Below are 24,232 nucleotides of genomic sequence, written 5' to 3' on the forward strand. Positions count from 1 at the left end.
ACTTGAGGCCCACCCAGCCAAGCACGCCCGTCCTGCAGGGTCTAGCGCTGGGTGTCTGCAGAACAGTAGCCAAGCTGAGCAAATGCCTATAGTCACAGATTTTCTCTTTTAATCCCTCACCAGAGGGTATTTTTTCCATTGCTTTTTGAGAGTGGAAGGGAGAGACACACACTGACACACTCACACACACATCCACCGGCTGCCCCCCGCCCAGGGTCAGGGATGGAGCCTGCAGCCGGAGGCACGTGTCCCTGACCAGAACCTAACTCGAACCCGAGACCCTTCCATCTGCAGGCCGACGCTCTAACCACCGAGCCAAGCCGGCCGCGGCCATCCTCTCGGACTTCTGTTTCCTGTTGCGGTCTCTCTTTTGTTTTGATTTCTTCTACTATTATTATTACTATCGCTTAATATTTTTTTTCTATTTCCCCCTCTTAAGGCGCCCGCCAGATTCGCCACTTACCGCTGCCGCCGCTCCTTGCATTTCTCACCGGTTTTGGTTTGGGCCCTGCCGCCCCTTTTTGCCAAGAGCAGCAGCGCGCGTGCACCGCCTGCGGACACGCCGCCGGCGCCTCACACTCTTTAGTGCCGCGAAGCCTGCCGGGTAGCGAGTGACACGTGGCACGAGGCACGTGGCACGAGGCACGAGCCACGTGGCACGAGGCACGAGCGGGGTCCACCGCGCCCTTTATCCCGCCGTTTTCCTACAACGGACGGTTGCGTTGTTTCCAGCCTCCCGCTAATTCACGAACCACCACCACGAGTGAAGCTGTGCGCGCCTCCCTGTGGAAAGGGGCTTCCAGGGGAGCCGCCTGGCACGGGCGGGGGTCAAAGCTCCACTCAGGCCGTTCTGTCCGGCGCTACTCCCCACCCGCGCCCGGCGCCGCGCCGCGCCCCACCAACCTTCACCCGGCGCCGCGCCGAGCGCTGGGCCTCTACCACTCTGACGGGTGGGACCGTTACTCGCGGGAAGATTTAATGCGCTTACTTTTTTTAATGAGAAAGGCTGAGCACCCACTCTTATGTTCCAGGGCTCCTCACGTTTTCTGTCCCCCTCAGCTCCCCCCGCCCCCGGCGCCCACTCCCGCGCACCTGGGCCGTCGCCGCCGCGCAGCCCCGACTCCGCACGTGGCAGGGGCGCCTCGCTGAGGAGTCCGGGGGACCTAGGGAGCCCCAGGAAAAAGCCACCAAGCTCAGGAGCCTTAGCGGAAAGCCAAATCACTAACTGGAACACAGACACCCTGCCCGGCCGCAACTTTTCATTTCCGCGTTAATTGTCCAGTTTATACACTGAGAGGAAACACGCACAGGCACAAACTAAGCCACGAAGCGCGGACGCGTCTCTGTTCATAGCTCGTATCCCTCTGCGGTGCCTCAGTGGCTCGAGCACCTGCCAATCTCCTGCGAAGACGAGGCGTTTGATTACCATTGGGTGCTGCATCCTCCCGCCGTCCCGCCCCCCACCCTATTCCCTATTCCACCTCGCTCAGCAGGTGGGTCGTTCCGGATGTCCGGTCTCCTCCAGCCGCGCCTCAGTGATTGACAAGGACCGCTGTCCAATGAGGAGCGCGAGATGGCTCATGCTGCCCACACACACCTCGCGCCTCTGCGGTAGAGGCTGCCTGGTGTTGGGGCCTCGGTGCGCTGTGCGCAGGCGCGGCGGGAACCACGCTTTCCGGTTCGTCTCCGGAGCTGCGGCCCAGCCCGGCGGCGCCAGTCTCCGTGCAGATCCGGGGATCAGGCCCCCCGCGGAGTCTCGCGCCGCGTCGGGGCGCGACCTGGCGATCGGCGCCGCGCGGGGCGGGCTCCCAGGTCCCCGCTGAGGCCGGGACAGCTCCGGAGCGCCGAGCTAGACCCCGCCGTGCGGAGGTGAACTCAAGCCGGCCGTCCCCAGGACCCCGCCCTCTCCACCGCCCACCAGCCGCTGGCGGCCCTGGAGCGGCGCAGACAGCGGGCCCGCAGCCGGACCCGGGACCCGGAACCTGGACCGCGGGCCCGCGGCCAGACCCGGAACCCAGACAGCGGGCCCGCGGCCAGACCCGGAACCCAGACCGCGGGCCTGCAGCCGGACCCGGAACCCAGACAGCGGGCCCGCGGCCGGACCCGGAACCCGGGACCCAGAACCCGGAACCCGGACCGCCGCCCTGCAGCCGAACCCAGAACCCAGACTGCCGCCCTGCAGCCAAACCCAGGACCCAGACCGTGGGCCTGCGGCGGAACCCTGAACTCAGCCCGCGGGCCTGCAGCCAGACCCGGAACCCAGACCGCGGTCACTTCGCCTCCCGGCCCACCTCCTTGTTTCTCACATTCCCGTTATCCACGCGCCTAAGGCAAAAATCCAACAAGTCCTTCTGGTTGGGCAGCTGCACGCACCCATTTTCTCACCGAGGTGTTTTCGGTATCGTGCTGAATTAAGGTGCCAGGCAAACGGGTCACACCTCTCACCTGTACTTGCCCTTTCAGTTACGCCTGGGCACTAACGCTGCGGTTTACCAGGGCACCTGTGAGTAAGTGCGAAACCATGTGGGACTCACCACCGGCCTGAATGATCCAGTTGTTTCCATTCCGCCACCCAAATCCGGCCCCCTGGAGGCTTCGCACCCCTGGAGGAGAGAAGCACCAACCTGGGTTTGAGGGGGCCTGACGGTGGCCTAGGTCCTCTACAAATGAGAAAGGGGGCCGTGCCTCGGGCCAGGCTGGGTCATCAGGGGTTACTGAGCAATGTCAAGTAGCTCTACCAATCTGCAATCAGGTTTTTTAAACACCTCATTTCTCTCCAAGCACTTTAATTACTTTTGTTGAGCTCTCCAAAAGGGGACAGGCTGTTTTGACAGGCCGTCAGTCATTTCGCGCCTTCAAAGGTTTATCATTCACCTCCGAGCCATGTTAGGCGGTGTCTGTAATCAGCTTCCATGATCCTGCAAGTGAAATTTCAAGAGAGGAGGCAGCTGGCAAGGGGAATGAAATTAAGAAAATTGTTACGGGAAGAAAAGGTTCAATATAAGAAATGGGGAGCAAGGGGGCACAGCACGTAAGATTGAAATTCGAGTACTGAATGGTGTGAATTGGCACATTATACTTTTCAGACGTTTATGGAGCCTGTCTCCACGCCTAGCGCCCTGCTGGCTGATGGAATGCAAACGAACGCCACGGGTTTGCTCTGGAGGCGAGGGGAGGTGAAGCGCGCTAACTTTCCAGAGCCCGTGTCACAGGCAGAGCGCGGTGTGCCTCGCCAGAGTTCTCTCCTGAGTCTTCACAGCTCTTAAAAAAGTAATGTTCTCCTTTTACAGACTCAAAAATTATTCCGTATAATCCAATTTAAACCAAGCAGAGGACGTGAATATCGTTTCTGCAAAGATATACAAATGGCCCTGGCCAGTTTGGCTCAGTGGTTAGTTAGAGTGTCGGCCCAAGGACTGAAGGGTCCCGGGTTCATTTCCGGTCAAGTGCACGTACCTCAGTTGCAGGCTTGATCCCCAGCCTCTGTTGGGGTGATTGCAGGAGGCAACCAATTGATGTTTCTCTCTCCCTCCCTTCCACTGTCTCTGAAAAGCAATGGAAAAAATATCCCCAGGTAAGGATTTAAAAACATTTTTTAAAAACATTAAAAACAAAATAAAACTGAATTCTGCTGCTGCTGCTCCTATTGACTGGGATAAGATGTGAGTGGGGCCTGTGTGCGGGTGTGCAACACCTGTCTCTCCGACTGTGACCCCCTCATCCAGGGGAATAGCAGTTTCAAGCTGGCTTTTGTGGACCAGTTTTTGCAACTAGGAAAATCAGGGGGCATCTGGCATGGCTTTGGAGGTAGCTCATCCCAAAATGAATTTTCCTACTCATTTTTTCAGACAGACTTTATTTTATGGCTTGGGAGGTTTATATTTGTTTTTTCTCACCTAACGTTATTAACACTGGAGGGAAAGACACACAGACCTGGGGCCTTAGAAGGGTATTGAGGAAGCATCAGAACACCTGTATAAAGAGGTATCAGAAAACTGAACTCCTTTGATAATTAAGCAATAAACACAGTGCCACGGAACACTGGCTCTGTCCCAGGCCGCCCAGCACAGCTGCGAGGCACCTCCCCAGTGGCAGCTGCTCCTGGCAGCCGTTCCCAGGAGATCATGGTTCCATTCCCAGTCAGGGCACGTGCCCAGTAGAGGGCAGGCAGGAGGCTGCCCATCAATGATTCTCACTGATATCTTTCTCCGTCTCCCTTCTAAAATTAATTTTTTAATTGTATCTTAGCAAAAATATGCTGATATTTTAGGTGTCTAGAAAAATAGTACTTTCTTACCAGGCATGGCTCAAATGGGAAGGGGTTCCTTCCCATGGCTCAAGTGGGAAGGGGTTCATACGAAGGGGTTCCTTCTCTTTCACAGACACCCTCCTAGTTTAAAGGCCCTATCAGATGCACAAGTGTGTCAGATAAAAGACCTTGGCTCACCCTTTATCTTCTCACAAGTCCTTGTTAAGGGACTGGGGATAAGCAAGCTAGTGTAACACAAAAAATGACCCTAAGGAATATGAGATGCATGGAGTGGCCATGTCACTGCAGGTAACTAATGCGGAGTTTCCACCTGGTAGGAAGTCTGGAGTGTCCAACATAAGTAACAGGCCCAGCGGTTTAATTCCCTCTCTCCGCAAGCCCTCCTCCTGGACTAGGCTGAGCCTCATAGGCTAGCCGGGGTCTTGGAAGGCATCTAGTCAACCAGCTCATGTTACAGATGATGCTAAGATTCAACTTAGCCCTGTGGCCACAGAGCAGCGGCGCAGGTGCCCAGACTCCCTGGGTTCAAATCCTGGCTGAGTGGTTTCAGGCAAGTTACTGTGTGTCTCTTTCTTTACCAGTAAAGTGGAGGTTTTAACGACCAACTTCATTGGGTTGTTAAAGGAGTAAGAAGGTATATGTTTGAGTGCTTACAGTCGAGTCTGTGCCCTGTGCACTCTTTTTCTTTTTTTCCTTTTTTAAAATGTCTTTATTGATTTCAGAGAGAGGAAGGGAGAGAGAGAGAAACATCAATGATGAGAGAGTCACTGATAGGCTGCCTCCTGCCACCCCCTACTGGGAATCAAACCCTCAACCTGGGCATGTGCCTCGACTGGGACTCGAACTGCGATCTCCTGGATCATAGGTCAGTGCTCAACTGCTGAGCCATGCTGGCCGGGCCCCTGTGCACCCTTAGTATTACAACCATTAGTGAGTGATTCGCTCGAGGTTATACAGCTGAACAGCAGCAGGGCGTGATGACGGAGCAGGAGGCAGGTGAAATGCATTCCACGTGGTGGCAGAAGGAGCCCACTCGCTGTAGAGCCCACTGATGCCCAGGGGGAGCCCTGAGCTGCAGAAACAGTTTCCCCAACCTGAGGAGCTCGAGGACTGCCCGAGGATTAAAGGACTTTCGTTCCCAAAGACACCCGAAGGTCCTTCTTGTACGGATTGGGAAACAGTTGCCTTTATTGGTGGCAGGGGTACAGTCCGGTGATCAGGGTCTCCACGTAAAGCACCCGGGCAAATGTGGTTCCTGAGAGCCAAGGCCTTGCTAAAACTTAAAGACAAAACAAGCAAATATTTCTTTAGATGCAGAGAAAAGATCCGATGAACTTCTTGTTTCCGAACAGCAGGCCACCTATGGCCAGAGAATACAGTGCCAAGCCCCCCGCGGTGCGTGAATTCAGGTGAGCAGCAGCGCCTGCAAGTGGGTGGGAAGCTCTCCGGGCGCCCGCGCTCGACTCTCCCCGCGCTCTCCGCGTGAGCGCGAAAGGGGCTGTGTGCAATCAGTTTGCTTCCTTCCAGAGGCCTGTCGGGTTAAACAGCTACCCTCCGGCCCATAAGGGACAGCGCGGTGGGAAAGCTGGCGGAAACCTTTCGGCCGCTGTGGGCAGCGCGCTCTGCCCGCTGTGGGGGGCACACCCACGCCCTGCCCCACGCTGCCTCCAGCAGGCTGTCGCCCGCCTCAGCGCGACTTTGCCGCTGTCTTCCTTCGCATTTCTTGACTCGCTCCGCATCGTTTGTGATTTTTGTATTGATATCGGAAAAATAGCTCCTCAGAATTGGTTTCCCAGAGCACATTTTGGGCATGATAACAGTAGATACACGCAAAACAGCAGACCAGCCATAAGTTTAACAGACCAGGGAAAGAGACAGTCAGAGTCCCCCCAGGGCCCCACGCATTCCTGCGGGTCCAGAGAGCATGTGCGTGTCTGTGCGTGTGCATGCGTATGTGTGCGTGCATGTGTGCTTGTGGGGGGGGTGCGTGTGCATGCGTGTGTGTGCGTGCGTGTGTGTGTGTGCACACGCGCTCGGCCGCACCCACGCAGGAGCAGGCAGAGCAAGTCCAGAGCGGGCTCGAGAGCGCTCCTCGCGCCACGCAGCCCCATCAGGAAAGGGCAGGAGCATCCTTGCTCACGGGACTGGAGCACAAACTAACTCAACACCGGCCAAACAGTAAGCTACTCTGCCCTTGGGGCGACCTCTAAGAAGGCAGACTTAAAAATAAAATTACACTCATCCTTGGGGGTCTGCACCCCCTCAAAAGGCAGCACCTTTAAGCTCCTAGTCCCGGGATCAATATGGGGCAAAACCGTAAACTCTGAAGCGTGAAAGCGTCGCCAAGGCAAACACACCCGACCGGAAGGAAAGAAACATCTAGCTGTCCGGGGGGCTTAAGCACAACCTTTGACTAACGGGTGGCTTATGCTGACCTGGGGTGACCTGTAGAGAGCCAGGCTAAAAGATTAAAAAATATTATTTTTATAAAGAAACATCTGAGCCCTGGCCGGGTAGCTCAGATGGTTAGAGCACTGTCCCCACAGGCCGAGGTTGCAGATCCAATCCCCAGTCAGGCACATACAAGAAGCAACAAGTGATGCATAAGTAAGTGGGACAACGAATTGATGTTTCTCTCTCTCCCCCCCCCAAAATAAAATAAAAAACAAAACAAATCTGAGCAGAGGCAGCAAAAGCTGCACACAAACCAGGTACTAGACTCCACAGAACTGGGTAAGAATGAAAAAATAAATGTCCAAACAAACAAGTTATAACAGCAAGGCCCAGGGCAGGAGGAGATTCAGTATGTAGTGTTGCTACGACGTCTGAGTTTCAACAACAAAAATTATAAGACATGCAAAGCAGCAGAGAAGTGTGATTCACACACGGGGGGGGGGGCGGGGGGAATCAAACAATAGAACCTATTATAAATATGTTTTAAAAACCAAAGGAAATTATCTTTTAAAAAATAAAGGAAGGTATGATAATAATTACTTGTGAAGTCGAGAATGTTCATAAAGAGATGAAAATTATTTTTAAAAATCAAATGAAGATTCTGTGGTTGAAAAGTATAATAAAAAAGGGGAGGAGCAGAGAGAAAAAAATATTCAGAGATAATGCCTGAAAACTTCCCAAATCTGATTTTTAATAAACACTAATCCACAAAGTTCAAGTAGGATAAATGCGAAGAGATCAACACCCAGACACATTATAGTTGGAATGCTGAAAGCCGAAGATAGAGAAAATCTTGAAAAACAAGAGAAAAAACTATTCTGATACAAGTATTAACAATAAGATTAACATCTGGTTTCTCTTCACAAACGATGAAGACCAGATGGCAGTGGGACAACATACACAAAGGGCTAAAAGAAAAATCCTTTATCAGGCCAAGCTATCAATGAAAAATGAAAGTAAAATAAAGACTTTACAAATTAAACAAAAACTAACTGAATTATTTGCTCACTGACTTTCCTTACGAGAAATCCTAAAGGAAGTTCTTCAAGCAGAAAAGAAAGAACCCCTGACGGTAATTTGAGTCCAAATGAAAAATGCCGAGAATTCCAGTAAAGGCAACTATGTAGGCAGCAATAAAAGACAGCGCACTTACCAATTTGTTTTTATTCTTTCCTTCACTGATTAAAAAGCAATTGCATAAAGCAATATCTATAAAATTATACTGTTGGGCCTATAACATACAGCTACGTTAATATACTTGACAATAACATCACAAAGGAAAGTGGTGACAATGAAGCTATACTGGAAAAAAGGAAATGACACCGCATGGTAACACAAATCCATCCTCAGAAATGACAGTAAGATGATTAAGTTTTGGGGTGTTTTTTTTCCCCAGAGAGTGGAAGAGGGAGAGGGGGAGTGGGAGAGAGAGAAAGAGGAAACCCCCATGTGAGAGACACACGTTGACTGGTTGCCTCCTACACTTGCACCAACAGGGGCCGGGGGTCGGCCCTGCAACCGAGGTATGTGCTGTGCCCTTGGCCGGGCTCAAACCCGGGACCCCCAGTCCAAGGGCTGCTTTTCTAACCACTGAGCCAAACCAGATGATTAACTTTTTTACTCCATAAATAGATTTGTGCTCTTTTTTCCCCTTTGCTTCTTTACAATACCTGAGATTCTATGTAACGATAATTATAACAATGTATCGCTGAGTTTGTAACATACATAGATATAACATGTATGAAACAAGAATGTCACAAAAGAGGGAGGAAAGGGAGCTATATAGAAATAAAGTTTCTATTTTTTTTTTTTTACTGGAATTAAGTTCGTAACGTCTTAAGAAGTAGATGCAAATAAGTTAATGTGTATATTGTAAATTCTAGAGCAATTTTAAGTTTTATAGCAACCAGTGGGAAAACAACAAACAAAAAGCCAGTTTAAAAGCGTGAAAGGTAATCCAGCCGGAGCGGCTCAGTTGCCTGAGCATCGTCCTGTGCACTGAAAGGTTGCGGGTTCGACTCCCAGTCGGGGCAGATACCTGGGTTATGGGGTTCGATCCCTGGTTGGGGTACTTATGGGAGGCAGCAAATCAATGTTTCTCTCTCTCTCTCCCCCTTCCCCTCTCGAAACATGTCCTCAGGTGAGGATTGTAAAATAATTTTTTCTTTTCAGTATTAAAGGTAGAATGGTATGTTAGAAAATATCCACTTAAGAGGAAAGGAAATAGTAACGGACGAACAGAGGGACAAAGTAACCAGGAGACATGAAAAACAAGGAGCACAGTGGCAGATATAAATCTAATTGTGTCAATAATATCATTATTCATCCACGGCTTAAACAATCTAATCAAAAGTCAGAGATTAAAAGATACACATTAGATCCAAAGACACAAAGTGGCTGAAAATGAAGGGTGAACAAGCCCCGCCACGCGTATGGCAACTGTGCGAGGGCCCTGAGCTTACCTTTCACCAAGAATCACCTAACAGCTCCCCTCTGCGTTTAAGCTCTCACGCATCCTGTTGGCTGGTGTATATTTATATATACATATGTATATATATATACACACATATATATATAAAAGACTCAAGTCAGAAGCTTTAGCTTAAAAAGGAAGAAGAAAGTAGACGTGATCATCAAACGTGAAAACTGGGTTGACGCTTAGAAAACTATGAGAAAGGCAGTTTCCACTAACGTCTGGGTGTGCCTCTGCGTGTCACTCTCTGCCCAGGCACACGGTGGCCGCAGGGGCAGGAACCTGAGAACCAGGAAGCGAGAACTCTGGATGACCAGCCTCGGCCGGTTGGCTTCAGCCCAGCCCCGAGGGGGTAGAGGCGCCGGGCTCACGGCTCAGCTTGCGCCCCGCGGCTGACTGGCTCCCCACGCCCTGCGGAGGCCTGAGCGCACCCACCGGGAGCCTGTCTTTTAGTCAAACCAACGCCGGGGGTAAGGACGGGCCTTCCTGCTGTACACTTCCGTGGCCTGGCACTGCCAACGGGCACCGGGGCGGAGGGAACGCGTGTGCCAAGTGTACAGGTGCACTTGGGGCAAAGGGTCAGGTAGGGCAGAGTTTTGCCTTGACGGGTCTACCGAGAAAATGCCTGGAGAGCCCACATGAGCGCCGAAGGGCAGGGTGTGCGCGGGGAGCGGCTCAGGCTGAGTGGGTCCGGGAGGCTCCTCTCCTCTCCTCTCCTCGCGCGGCTCATCCCCTGGGCTGTGCCACGTGGTGCGGCGGGCCCCGTGGGACAGAGGAAGCCCGTCAGAGGCCGGGATTGCTCTCAGCTGCTCAGAAACGCGTCCGTGCCTTCCTCGCCTTCCTGGGGAAGGCGGTTGGAGCACTTACTGGTGCGCACCTGGGCGAGGGCCAAGGCCTTGGGCCAGCGTTGGAAGCGGTGCGCGCAGAGGAGCGGGCGCGGCCGGGCGTGGGCAGTGGACCCTGCAGAGCCCCGCCTGCCGCACCTGCCCCCCACTCCCTGGACGACCTGCCTCACTGCGCCTGTTCAGCGACCCGTGAGCAGCGTTTCTAAAGCTGATCGCCTGCTGCTGCTCGGAATTTTCTGTTTCCTGCAACAACGAGCCTCCCGGTCCCCACGCCAGAGGATCACTCCCCGGTTCCCGCCAAGCCACCCACTCCCAGAGGCCACCTCCTTGAGTGTGAGGTGGGGCAGCTCCAGGAGGGGCTGTGAGGTCGGCTCTCGGTGCCGGCTCCGGGCTCGCCCACAGACGTGCAGGTCACGGTCAGGCTCACGCCCCGGGCGAGAGGGCCGAAGGGAAGGCCGGCGCCTGCTCCCCAACAGTGTCTTCGCCATAACCCCACGCACGCGGTCGATGCCTCGCTTTTCCCATCTATAGGTGAGGCGGGACGTTGAAGGAACGCGTCCAAGGTCACGGGAGGAAGGCAGCCGAACACGGAACTGGAAAGTTCACCAAGTGCTCCTTCTGGGTGCCAGGTCCTGACAGGCTCACTGTGTACAGAGCTTTGTTCGTTTAAAACCACTGCCGTGGCAACGTCCCCAGTCCCTCCCCCCGTGGCCTTAGGTCAGTGGTTCTCCACCAGGGCACGCAGCGGAATCACCTGGGAGCGGACAAACCGCCCGCACCTGCAGAAGTGCCCGTCCCCCGAGATTCTGGTTTAATTGGTCGGGGCACCACCTGGGCGTCAGGATGTTTTCAAGCTTCCCGGGTGACTCCTGAGAACTGCTGCCCTAAATACTCAGGATGGTCTTTTAGGGAAAGGTTTCTAGGGGGTCTGGAACCTAAGGGGTCCCCTGATTTTCCTCATGAAACTCACACGTGTGCGGAGGCCTCGAAAGGCTGTCCCAGCCCGTGCACCTGTCCGGGGTCCCCCAGGGTGTGGAACCTGGTGAAAGTGAGGCTCCTTCCATCTAATGCCTGTTTGTCTCTCATAAAGCTTCGCACTCAGAAGCTGGCTGCGGAGACAAAGAAAAGGAAGGGGAACTTGTTTGGACAAAAGGAGTTTTCCTTTGAGCCACGCCAGCCTGGGAACCTCGATAAGCAGCCGGGGGCCCCTCCTTCCCCTGGCAGACACCTATAGGCTGGGCGGCGCTCCCACAGCGGCTCCATGAGGACGGCGGGCGGGCACTGCCTGGCCAGCACACCCAAGCCGGTCACCTCGCCGCCGTCCCGGTCGGGGCGCCGGGACATGCAGCAGTGTCCCGAGGGCCTGCGTCGCCGCCATGAGGTCCTGCCTGTGGAGACTCGGCCGCCTGGGCCACGCTGTCCGCTGGCTCCTGCTCGCGGCCGGCTTGGTTTTCTTCCTGCTCACTCTGTCCTCCTACTTGAAGGAGCCGAGTACGCAGCCCAGCAGGTGAGATCCTGACCTTCTCCAAGCCCGTCATCATCTGTTAGAGGAAACTGAAACCTGAGGGAGGAGCGGGGAACTCGGACAGCCCCGTGTCCACACGGGGCGTCGGGGACCAGGAACGCTGTCCAGGGGAAGCCTGGGGTGTGTGGAGGTGGTGGGGCGGGGGGACCAAGGTGCCCCCGATGCCACAGGGCATGCAGGCGGGAGTCTGAGGCCCACGGGACTGGGTCTCCAGACGGCAGGGACAGAAAACAAGGCTATTGCCCCCCCGGGACTGTGAGTTATCAGGGCAGCTTTGGGGTTACTTCTTACCTGCCCTTCTCCGCGTCCCGGAGCAAAAGACTCATCCAGTGTTTTCCGTTCATTTCAAAGTCACACTGTCCCTAAGGAGCTTGTCACTCAGGCAGCTCGAACGGGGCCCCACGGTAATCCTTCCAAAGGACCTTCCGGACCAGCTTCCTCGTAGGACAAACATCTCTGGCAGCGGGAGACCCTGCTCTTTCTAGACGCAATTTTAAAAATCCTGTTTCACTCTTCTTAAAATTTGAAAGCAATGCGTGTTCTTGTGAAGGTGGTTGTTTTTAATTCTCCCCCCAGGATATTTTCCCCCCATTGCTTTTCAGAGAGAGTGGAAGGGGGGGAGAGAGAGTGAGAGAGAGAAACATCGATGTGAGAGAGACTCATCGATTGGCTGCCTCCCGCACGGGCCCTGACCGGGGCTGGGCCCAAGCCCACAACCAAGCTACGCGTGCCCTTGGCTAGAATCAAACCCGGGACCCTTACAGTCCACAGGCCGATGCTCTAACCACTGAGCCAAACCCGCTAGGGCTCTCATGACTGTTAAAAAATAAGTACAGAAAGCGGAGGCGAGAAGGGAGGGTCTCTCTACTACACCCCATTTCTACCCACTCGTCTGGGGTGACTGCTCTTACTACCTGGGTGTACGTGTAACTATCATATTACTGTGGCTGACACTTCCGTAGCATTCACTAGGTGCCGGGCAGTATCCTAATTGCTTTCTGGGCATTAACTCGCTCGTTCTGATGGTTACGAGTATCCCGACGCGCACACAGCTGACGCGAGTCGCCCCGTCCACCCTGCCAGCGCGGGGCAGGGCCAGCGTTCAGGCCCAGCGCTTTGGTCCTAACCCTTCTTTTTCATGGCTGTATAGTATTCCAAAGAATGGACATAATTTATTTCATTAATTCCTATCGACTGACGTTTGGGTTGTCACTCATTTTCCACATGCCTTTGTATGCTTACGTTAAGTATTTCTGTAGCTAGATTGTTAGAAGTGGAACTGCCAAGACAATGGCTATGTTCACATTAAATATCGACGAGACCGTCAAACCGTCCTCTGAAAAGGCTCCATCAACAGGTGTGAGAGTGAACCTCTGTTCTCTGTGGCAACACTGAATATCATTACTGTTGAAGTTTAATCCTCTGATAGGTAATTTTTTAAAGTTTATTTTTTTTTAAATACATCTTTATTGATTTCAGAGAGAGGAAGGGAGAGGGAGAGAGAGACAGAAACATCACTGATGAGAGTCATTGATCGGCTGCGTCCCGCACGCCCCCCGCTGGGGGTGGAGCGGGCATCCCGGGCATAGGTCCATGCTCAGCCGCTGAGTCATGCCGGCCGGCCAACAAGTAACTTTTATGTAGATAAAATCTGTCTTTTCTTTATGGCCACTGGACCTTGCTCAGCAGTTAGGAAACTACACAAAGTCTAGTGGCCATAGACTGTCCCAGTCCAAAATTACATAAATTGTCTTCTATGTTTTCTACTACTATTTTATGCTTTTGTTACTTAAGCTTAAATAGTTATTCTATCTGAAATTTATTTTTGTGTAGGTGTAAATATGGGTTTGTATACATTGGAAATCTTTTGATTGCAAATGACCAAAACTCAACTCAATCTAGTTTAAATAAGAAGATAAGGGGGGGAGAGAAGCTCAGAGGAGTATAGTTTTGGGCGGGATCCTTTGGGAGTGGGAGCGAGTTGCGGGAGAAACGGCCGTGATCTGGGCACTTGATCTCCTTCCCTGCCAGTGCTTCATGTCGGGGGTTGAAGGGAGCTGCAAGTAGCCTGGTGCCTGTTTCTGACCTAGAGATTTCTAAAGGCGGAAGGTGGTTGGAGTTGGCCGTGGTACAGTGTACCTGGAAGAAGGCCAGTGCCATCCTGCCCGCCCCGGGGTCTTCACGCCCAGGATGCTGTGGAGGGAGCTCAGTGCGTTCCCCGGGCCACGGAGGGATCAGAGCCCCAGAACGGTCCGGTTACCTGTTGGGGCCAAGGAGCGGGACACCCAATCCAGAAAAGTGTTTGGGGACACAGAATGCCGTTGGGGCAGAGAGCCTGCCCCAGGAAAAGCACATTCACTGACCCCGCAGAGAGCACTGTAGTAAGCATCAGACAGAAGCCCACGGAACTTCAGTGGGAGCTGGGACACTGCACGACCTCCCCTCTACCCCTACCCTGCCCCAGACGTCATGCCAGGAGAGCTAGGCTTTCAGAGGGAAGGGACCGTGTCCTCACCGTCTGAGCGTGATTCTCGCTGCCCCCTTCCAGCTTCCCCAACCTCTCACCCACCAGAGCCAGGGTCTTAGCTCCGGCCTGGCTGGGAGGTGGGGGGCATGGGTAGGAAAAGAGCTTTGAACCGGATAAGACATCTGGAGGTTTAAACTGGATTAGACTGACTTGGGGGCTTTAAAACAAAAACAAAAACCTTTCCTGTAACAGCACCCAGATCTTTCTACTAAACAGTGGAAGGGAGAGAGGGAGGGGGAGAGAGTCTCAAAGAGAGAGAGAAACTTCGGTGTGAGAGACACATCAACAGGTTGCCTCCTGCACCTGACCAGGGGCAGGGAGCAAACCTGCAACCCAGGTACGTGCCCTTGACCTGGAATCAAACCCGCAACCCTTCAGTGCGCAGGCAGACGCTCTAACCATTGAGCCACACCGGCCAGGGCCATTACCCCCCCTCCCCTTTACAGATAAAAGAGGTTAGGCAACCTGTCCAAGGTCACCTGGTCACTAAGTTCAAACCCGGGAGGGCTAGCCCCAGTGTCCATGCACTCAGCCGAGACCCCAGGCTGGCACCACACCACCCTCTGAACAAGAAGCTCTTAATAGAAAAAAGATCCCCCACCTGTCCCCCCACCGCAGCCCAGCCCAGCCCAGCCCATGATGCATAAATGTACTCAGCATGTGGATGGAAGCAATTTAAATATTTGGTAAACACCACACCTGAGAATAGGTATTTCCTGTATAAACACCCACATCCTTAGCAATCACAGGTGTATTTAATTATAGGGAATTGAAATGAAGTGTAATCACACAATTTTGTCTCTACCTGGGTCACTACTAAGACTTCCTGCAAAAGGTAAATGAGTCAGAGAACTCGGGGCATTTGCAGGCTGAGCAGTCCTGCAGGGGGCGCTGTCCTCTTGCCCCAAGATGGGACTTCGGGGCGGGGTCCTGTGCTGTATTTCTTCAGGGCCCACAGGACCGCCAGGCAGACAGTGCAGCCCACCCGTCTGACACGTGGAATGTACCAGACGACCCTGCCTCGTCCCCTCCCCACAGTCACATCAGGTGCCTGAAGCTGGGGAGGAAAACTTCCATCAGCCTCCGGAGGGTTGGGGACAGGGAGGTGGAGCTGAATCCACTGAGAGTCACGGCCCAGTGACAGGAGCTGTGTGCTATGCGGAGTTAACACCTAGGCCTCTGTGTTGCCCTCGGAGCTTAAGCTCAATTATCAGCTTAAAGGGCAATTCAGCGAGTCCCGTCCCCAAGCTCGTGGCACCCAGGTCTTTCTGCGAAACAGGCGGCACAGATCAGTGGGGAGCGTGTTCCATCCACACCAGCTCTGCTTTCCTCAAGCGCTGATTGGGCGGCATTCTTTCAGAATGAATATTTTGGGGGCGCCTGCCAGCTCATGAGCCGATAACCCCTCTGTCTCTTGAGACTGTCCTCCTACGCTCAAGAGTGGACCCCAGGATGTCACGCACTGGTTACCCAGACCCCTGGCCAGGGTTGGAGAAAGGACCCAAGTGGGTGAGGATCTCTCCCCCCACAATTAGAAGCCGAGAGCATAGAGAGTCAGTAGTCCCCAGAACCGGCGGTATGGGGTGGCCGTCCACCACCACGCGGCTGCAGGGCAGAGGGAAGGAGAGAGGAAGCGGACTTGGGGAGCGGAGGCCGAAACAGAGCCGAGTCCCCGAGACCCCCGGTGCTGGGTCCTTAATGATGCTCAATCATTTCTTGCTCTCTGGTTCTGCAAGACACTTTCTAAAATTTCCACCTAGCCAGTGCGGCTCAATGATTGAGCATCAACCCATGAACCAGGAGGTCAGGGTTCGACTCCCGGTCAGGGCACATGCCCAGGTTGCGGGCTCGATCCCCAGCAGGGGACGTGCAGGAGGCGGCCGAGCAATGACTCTCACCATTGGTGTTCCTCTCTCTCCCTCTTCCTCTCTCTGAAATCAATGAAAAAAAAAAACAACAAAAACAATAAAAATAAATATAAATTTCCTTTTTTTTTTTTTTTTTAAACTGAGTCAAAAATGGAAAATGAAAAAAGAATGAAAGCTCGAAGGCTGTTAGTCTTCCAGGTGGCTCCACAGTCTGACCCTGTCCCGTGCCTTTTCTTTTCCTGGCCTGAAACATCTCTCCTTTGTCTCTGGAGCCATGTAACAAAGGCAGAGGCATTTTCTACTCAAGGCCCCTTAAAAACTGTGCATGTGCCCAGGAGGAAGGAGCCCTGGGAGGTAAGAAGCAAGGACGCCACTGCCAGCCCTTCGCTGACAACTGTAGAGAATTCAGGTCCTCGCTCGGTTGCAAGGTCTCCCTCCCGGAGGACCCCGGCAATTGTGCCTCCTCCGGGCGAGGGGGGCAGGAAATACGGTATCAATGGAGAGGGTTGGCCACACGCAGCAGGGGGGCCGTAAAGGGGGCTGGCGGGGGCCGCCCCGTGTTTCCCTAGCGGTGAAAGGTCTGCCTTTGCGGACGGCAGCTGTGTGTCATGACCCACGGTCTTGCCGTGTTCAAGGGGTGCTCCCAGGACCTCGCCCGGCAGAGCAGACGTTTAGCAGGCGTGTGCCGAGTGACGTGTTCTTTCCGACGTACATGCTGCACATGACACTTTGCTTTTGTCCCGTCCACCTCTTTTTGGGACCCGAAAGTCTTTCCAAAGCACTGATAGGATGTGGCCCTGGGAGAGGGCTGCCTCCTCGCCTCGGGGTTTGTCATTTAAGAAAGTGATGACTCTGCCATTGAGCAAACAGGACCCCAAGAAGAGGACGGATTGGGTGACTTGAGCGGGTTTTTAAGCAGCGTTTGAAGTCGAGCTGTAAGGCAGACCTTTTTCAAGGGTCTTGACCTCAAAATCAAGGTTGGCAGCTCTGGTCTCGACATAAATGTGTCTTCCCGGCTTCCTTTGAACATGGTTACCCTTGTTCCTCTCACTTCATTTAAAAAATAATAATAATAATAAAGGTCAACTGACTGACGCAGCCATGTAGATATGAGGTGACAGGGCTAGGGCCACACAGGCTCGTTCTTAGAGCTCACAGCCGTGGCTGCAGCAGCGGGGACCATCTCCGCTCTGCTCCCCACAATCCATTCAGCCCCCAAACTCCATGCAACCAGTGAGGTTTTGTTTTTTTTTTTAAACCCTCACCCGAGGATTTTTCCCCCCATTGCTTTTCAGGGGGGGGGGGAGAGAGAGAGAGAGAGAGAGAGAAACATCAATGTGAGAGAGAGGCATCGATCGGTTTGCCTCCTGCACGGGCCCTGACCGGGGCTGGGGATCGAGCCTGCAACTGAGGTACGTGCCTTTGACCAGGAATCGAACCCAAGACCCTTCAGTCTGCGGGCTGACGCTCTAACCACTGAGCCACACCGGCCAGGGGGAAGCTTACTCTCTGTAATGGGTGGAAACACTTTCCCTTCATGGCTCATGGAGGCTGGTCTGAAGTCTACCTGATGCCCAAGAACAGACACTAGTCGTGCTTCTGACCTGTTTCCACCGTCCTCACACTTTCTCAAACGTTCTCTTTGTCCCCAGGTATCAGGGCATGCTGAAAGTTAAAGAAAAGTCATCAGAACTGCTGCAAAAGGCCCCGTCCCTGGCACCCAAGGTGGAGAGGTCGACCACCACCCACGCAGGGTCCGCGCGGGGGAACAGCATGCTGGACACCTGCCCTGACGCCACGGGCCACACCGAGGCCAGAGTGCCCAGCACAGCAAGGACAGCAATGCCCAGGGCTCAGGAGAGGAAGGACACTACACTGGACACGCTGTCCCAGGGAAGTCGGGACAGGGGGGCGGCCTCCAATGGGACAGAGGCACCGTCCCTGCACAGCCAGGGTTCGAGAACCACCAAGGGAAGGAGGGACAAGGGGGCCGCCTCCAATGGGACAGAGGCACCGTCCCTGCACAGCCAGGGTGCGAGAACCACCAAGGGAAGGAGGGACAAGGGGGCCGCCTCCAATGGGACAGAGGCACCGTCCCTGCACAGCCAGGGTGCGAGAACCACCAAGGGAAGGAGGGACAAGGGGGCCGCCTCCAATGGGACAGAGGCACCGTCACTGCACAGCCAGGGTTCGAGAACCACCAAGGGAAGGAGGGACAAGGGGGCCGCCTCCAATGGGACAGAGGCACCGTCCCTGCACAGCCAGGGTTCGAGAACCACCAAGGGAAGGAGGGACAAGGGGGCCGCCTCCAATGGGACAGAGGCACCGTCCCTGCACAGCCAGGGTTCGAGAACCACCAAGGGAAGGAGGGACAGGGTCGAGAAGCCGACAGCCACCAGGACAGCGCCAGCAGAGCCCTCGGCATCCATCGCAAGGACTCCCACTCCAGAAAGTCGGGCTGAGGTGCTGACCACTCTGGGAGCAGGGCAACCGGGCGGGAAAACGACAGGAGTGGCCACAGCGACAGTCCCGCCCACGAGGCCAGCCCGCGCCGCCCGGAGCTCTGCCCCTTCCCCGAGCCCCACCACCCAGCCGGCCCCGAGGCTGCGGGCCGCGAACTTCAAGTCTGAGCCCAAGTGGGATTTTGAGGAAAAATACAGCTTGGACGTGGGGGGCTTGCAGACGGTGAGTTTTACCGCGGCCCCGACCCTACGCCTCTCTGCTCTGAAGCCCCTCCTGGCCTTCAGCCCATCCCCACCCTGTCCCTCGCCTCCCAGGCTCTGCTCTAGGCTCTGCCTTGTCCCACCGCGTGTGGTCGCCCTGTCATTCTCTACACAGGGGATTCCGCCACTTCCCCTCTCTCCCATTCCTGAGAAAAACACCCACGAGGGCCACACTGGACACATGTATGGTTACACGTAATTGCAACCACGCACTCGGCCCACCGAGCACACACGCGTCCCAGGCTCGGCCATTTCTCCCGCTTACAAAGGCACCTTTGCCTTGAGGGCCAAGAACGCCTGTCCCCTGGGAAGCCTCAGGACCACGGTGGGCCTGCCGAAGGGAGGGGTGAGGCGGCAGAGCTTTGAGGCCCGCCTTCTGCCCCCCACCCCGCCCAGCCCTGACCCTGACCCTGACCCGGCCCCTCCCGGCCTGACCTGCCTGCCCTGCCCTCCTGCGTTTAGAGCTGCCCCGACTCCTTGAAGCTGAGAGCCTCCAAGTCACTCTGGCTCCGGAATCTGTTTCTGCCCAACCTCACGCTCTTCCTGGACTCCAGGCACTTCAACCAGAGCGAGTGGGACCGTCTGGAGCACTTCGCTCCACCCTTCGGCTTCATGGAGCTCAATCACTCCTGTGAGTCCTGGCCCCCGGGAGCCTGGCTGTGCCCTCGGTCTGCCTCTTCCTGGGGGCCACCAGCCCTGGGATAGATGATGGGCCGGGCCCCTGGCCCTCCCAGGGCTCTGAATGGAGGGTCCCCCTTGTCCCAGTGGTGCAGAATGTCGTGACACGCTTCCCTCCAGTGGCCCAGCAGCAGCTGCTCCTGGCCGGCCTCCCTGCTGGGAGCACCCAGTGCGTCAGCTGCGCCGTGGTGGGCAACGGGGGCATCCTGAACAACTCCCGCATGGGCCGAGAGATAGACAGCCATGACCACGTGTTTCGGTGAGCCACCCCTCCCCCGGCTGCCCCCCAACCCGCAGCCTCTCCTGCAAATAGAGACAGGCTCCCCTGAGAGCTGACGGGGTGGTCCGAGCCCCGTCGGGAAGGCGGAATTCCTGGGCTCTCCATAGGGCTGCTGCCTCCCGCCCTCATGGGCTCTGTCTGCTGTTTGTGTCTCTGCACAGGTTGAGTGGGGCTGTCATTAGGGGCTACGAGCAGGACGTGGGTACCCGGACATCTTTCTACGGCTTCACTGCCTTCTCCCTGACTCAGTCACTTTACAAACTGGGCAGCCAGGGGTTCCGGCACGCGCCTCTGGGGAAGGTGAGCAGAGGATCGGGCCTGGCCACACACACTCTGGAGAAGGGCGCGCCCGGCTGGGACAGGGAGGCGAGCATCCTGGCCTGGAGCCTCCGGCGGTGCAGGTTCTGTTCACACGGGGGGGCGAGTCGCGAGCAGGACGGGCCAGGCCCGAGCAGAGCAGGCGGGCAGTCTGGAGTGAGAGCCGGGCCTCCCAGCCCGTGTCCTGCAGGCAGTCCTCCTGGGCCACTTGCTATCCTTGGTCCCCAGGACATCCGCTACCTGCACTTCCTGGAAGGCACCCGGGACTACGAGTGGCTGGAAGCTCTGCTCCTGAATCAGACCCTCTCGAAACGGAGTCTCTTCTGGTTCAGGTGCCCCCTGCCCCCTCCCCCAAGCCGAGCTGGGCAGTGATCAGCTGGACAGGCCCACGCCAGACGGGGTAGGGGAGCTGGGCCTGAATGAATGACCGTTCCGCCCACAGGCACAGGCCCCAGGTAGCATTTCGGGGAGCCCTGCAGTTGGACAGGTACCTGCTGCTGCACCCAGACGCCCTCCGGTACATGAAGAACAGGTGGGAGCAGGAGCGCGGGAGGGGCTGGGTCCCTCTCAGCCCGACAGCCTCCTGACAGCTGGGGTGGGGGTGTTTTACAGGTTTCTGAGGTCTAAGACGCTGGACACTGCCCACTGGAGAATATACCGCCCCACCACGGGGGCCCTCCTGCTCCTCACTGCCCTGCAGCTGTGCGACAAGGTGGGGCTCTGCTGCGGGCGCAGGGGGCCCGGGCAAACAGCTCTTGGTATCCCCGACCTGTTGGGCATGGGCGGTGGCTGGGCAGGCTGCACCCCCCAGGGGTGGAGTGGGCGTGGGCATGGGTGTGGGTGCATCCAGGGCCTGCACCAGGCCTCGAGGGACGGAGCGGGAGACAGGGAGCCACCCGGCACACAGTTAGCCTGAGAGGAGGCCTCGGAGCGCGACCGCGGGCCCTGTTACTCCTCCCACCTTCCCCCAGGTGAGCGCCTATGGCTTCATCACCGAGGGCCACCAGCGCTTCTCGGATCACTACTACGACAAGTCGTGGAAAAAGACAGTCTTTTACATCAACCATGACTTCAACTTAGAGAGAAAGCTCTGGAAGCGGCTACATGATGAAGGTATCATCAGGCTCTACCAGCACCGGTAATGTCCAGATTCCGGGGCCGACTGGGGCCCTTCCGGGGCTCGGGCCCCTCCGCATGGCTGAGGGCTTGTCTGCACGGAGGAGGGAGAACCCTGGAGATGGCAGTGGCTGCATTTTGGAGACCTTGGGCAGGCGCCCAAGGTTCTCCCAGGACGGGGACAGGGCTCCTTTTGGAGACCAAGGAATTTTAACTAAACGGGTGATGAGTGGCCAATACCACCGACCTCTGCCAAGAACCACCCTTCACTGTTTGAAAGCTACTCAGCACAGAGGAAATAGCCAAATTTATGGAAACACAGATTTGGGTTTGAATTCGAGATCCTTGACTTAGCAGCTGGGAATCCTTGAAGGCCATTACTTAATCTCACTCTAGATTGTCTATCCCAGCAATTTTCAACTGGTGTCCTGCTGCAAGAATGCTTAAAACATGAAATACCTCACTATGTGGTCAGGGGCACTGGCCTCCTCTCCCTTAGATTGTCAAATTTAAAAAATGACAGCAGCCAACATAACAATAGCTGTCCCTTGTGAATGAATTAAAATTATACCTCTTTTTTTTTGGTCAGATCAGCAAAAAATACATTTTTTGGTGTGCTGCAGAATTTTAGTAATTTGTTTATGTGCCATGAGATGAGAAAGGTTGAAAATCACTGGTCTAGTGGACCCCTCCAGGGGTTATCTGATTCTAAAGGGGCCTATACCATTCCTCACCTTTGAAATATTTGACAACTCTCTGGGTGGTAGAAAACTGATGGTAATAAAAAGCCTCGTCCATGGAGATGCAAATAAATTTTGTACAATGAAGACACAGGAAACTATTCCCTATGGATAGTGGCCCGTTTTGCACCTGTCAATAGACGCAGTTTAGCATTCCCGACCGTCTCCGGTATGTGTCTGTACTTTGGATTCTCCTTGGAACCAGGGTTCACATCTTACTAGTTCACTCATTAATGCATCAAATAAAATCTTGGACCTGTATTCATTTTACGTTTGCATAAAAGTCACCATTTTACCCTTTAAAAAAAAAATCCCTTTTCTTAGGCTACTTTTTTAAGTCTATAACATGACTTTTAGGGTGTCCATTTCACAAGGATTTAAAAAAATTACTGTGTGTAAAACGCCAGACGCAACAAGGAACTAGTTTTCCTTCCCCTTTCATTCTCCTGTTCTCCCATCAATCTGCATTTTCTCAACCCCCACGATGAGAATTTGGGCTAAACCGGAGATATTTCTGTTCATCTTACTTCTCCGAGCTCTGTCTCCAGGATTGGGATTGCGAAGCCCAGAGCTCTAAGGACACTCAACAGAATATGGGCCCTCGGCGAGGGCATGGAAGGCAAACTAAAAAGAACAAATAGCAAGTTTCCTTTTGGACAACGCTCAGAGTTCAAAAGCTAATGACTGACACCCATAGGACTGGGCTCGCTGGGCTCGAAAAGGGTGCAGTGCCGCCTCCGGGCGGCAGGTGGCGGCATCTTGGCGCCCCAGTCTCGGCAGGGCCGCAGCTTTGCCTGGTCAGGTTTTCCCAGTTCTTTCTACATGTTTATGCTGCCATGTGAATTCCAGTATCCGTTTAGGACCTAGAAAAATGTTTTGGTATCTATTTGAATTGCATTAAATGCATCCATTTACTTGGGGAGAACCGACAAATTTATTACATTGGCTCATCTTTTCCAAGAACAGACAGACGACTGCATTTGTCCAAATCTACCTTTGTGTCTTTCAGGACTGTTTTAATGTTTCCCTCCTACAGCTTTTGAGCATTTTTGGTATATGTATTGCTGAGTATTTTATCTTCTTTGTTGCTGCTGTAAGTGGGTTCTCTCTACATAATGTCCTCTCACTGGCTATTGACTCCTGGATGTTAATTTGATAAACTGCTACCTTGCTACATCAGGCATCTGTAGTAGATGCTGTCCTATACTGTCGTATCAATTCTGCACTCAGATTTCTAATTCTCTAACTGACTTCTCTTTTCTAATTCTTTTGACTGATACCTTCTGAGTGAGCTAATCCAACAGTTTATTCCACTTTGGACCCAGGTGAGTGAGGCTCGGCCTTTATGTTTGGGTAGCCTGAATATAAATTTGAATGGGAGGCCCTGGAGGCCCTCTACCAATGATAAATTTGGTAGATTTGTGTCTTTCAATAGACAGATGACCAGAGGAATGGAATAGAAAGTCCAGAAATCTAGCCAGGTACATACGGAAATCACTGGGTCAAAATAGACTTGTGACTAATGGCGCTCAGACAACCAGATGGCCACTTGGAAAGAGATCAGACCAGGTCTATAATCTGCACCACACGCAAGAATGAACTCCAGATGGTTCCGAGACCTAAGTGTAAAAAAAAAATGAAATGACAAGCATATGAAGACTTTATGGGTGAATACCTCTTAGGCTGGGGGTAGGAAAAAGTTTTAAAAATACGACTCAAAGGCAATAAAAGATGGATAAATTTGACTACATAAAAACGGTAAAATCTGACCCAAAAAATCACCATAAGGCCAAAGACAAATAAAAAAAACTGGAAAAAAGCCTGGCCGGGCGTGGCTCAGAGGTTGAGTGTCCACCTAGGACCCAGGCGATCAGGGTTCGAGTCCCGTCAGGGCACATGCCCAGGTTGCAGCTCGATTCCCAGTTGGGGGCGTGCAGGAGGCAGCCGGTCAAAGACTCTCTCATCATTGATGTTTTTCTCTCTCTCTCTCCCTCCCTTCCTCTCTCTGAAATCAATAAAGATATATTTTAAAAAACAAAAACAAAAAAAAAACTGGAAAAAATATTTGCCACATATATCATGGATTAAGGATTACTATCTTTAATATATAAATGACTCAGTCATGAGAGGAAATAAGACCAAAAACCCAATAGAAAAATGGGCGCAAACCATGAACAACTCCCTCAAAAAAAATACATAAGGAGCCTTTGACCATGTGAAACGTTCACCTTGACTCATAATAAGAGAGATACAAACTGAAGTTACTTTGAGATGCCGCTTTTTACTTATCAGATTGGCAGAATTTAAGAAGCTTGACAACATTCTGTTGTTGGCCAGTCTGTAGAAAAAACAAAGACGGGAACTTACGTCATAGCTGGTGGAAATGCAAATTGGTACCAGAGCTTTCTGGGGAGA

At 53.8% G+C, this 24,232-nt stretch overlaps 1 protein-coding gene and 1 long non-coding RNA gene across 4 annotated transcripts in view; one reads left to right on the forward strand and one right to left on the reverse strand.

Moving 5' to 3' along the window:
- Positions 1-24,232, reverse strand: part of LOC308568520 — a 90,718-nt gene that overhangs the window by 31,791 nt on the left and 34,695 nt on the right. The window contains exon 4 of one of the 3 annotated variants that reach the window (XR_014000495.1): positions 11,133-11,151. The exons of 1 other annotated variant lie outside the window; for it this stretch is intronic. This is a non-coding gene — a long non-coding RNA (uncharacterized lncRNA). Of the gene's footprint in view, positions 1-11,132; positions 11,152-11,962; positions 12,049-24,232 lie in introns of those variants that run through there. One more of the 3 variants, XR_014000496.1, reaches the window with a different exon arrangement.
- ST6GALNAC1 (ST6 N-acetylgalactosaminide alpha-2,6-sialyltransferase 1) lies at positions 10,476-22,732 on the forward strand. The gene is made up of 10 exons (XM_081161510.1): positions 10,476-10,573; positions 11,133-11,549; positions 17,615-18,647; positions 19,148-19,316; positions 19,451-19,622; positions 19,805-19,943; positions 20,190-20,293; positions 20,404-20,493; positions 20,574-20,673; positions 20,933-22,732. Exons 2-10 carry the CDS (start codon positions 11,419-11,421, stop codon positions 21,101-21,103), a joined length of 2,109 nt encoding a protein of 702 aa, XP_081017636.1. The 5' UTR covers positions 10,476-10,573; positions 11,133-11,418; the 3' UTR covers positions 21,104-22,732.

The sequence above is a fragment of the Miniopterus schreibersii genome (genome assembly GCF_964146895.1).
Source record: "Miniopterus schreibersii genome assembly, chromosome: 16".
NCBI classification, from domain to species: Eukaryota; Metazoa; Chordata; class Mammalia; order Chiroptera; family Miniopteridae; genus Miniopterus; species Miniopterus schreibersii.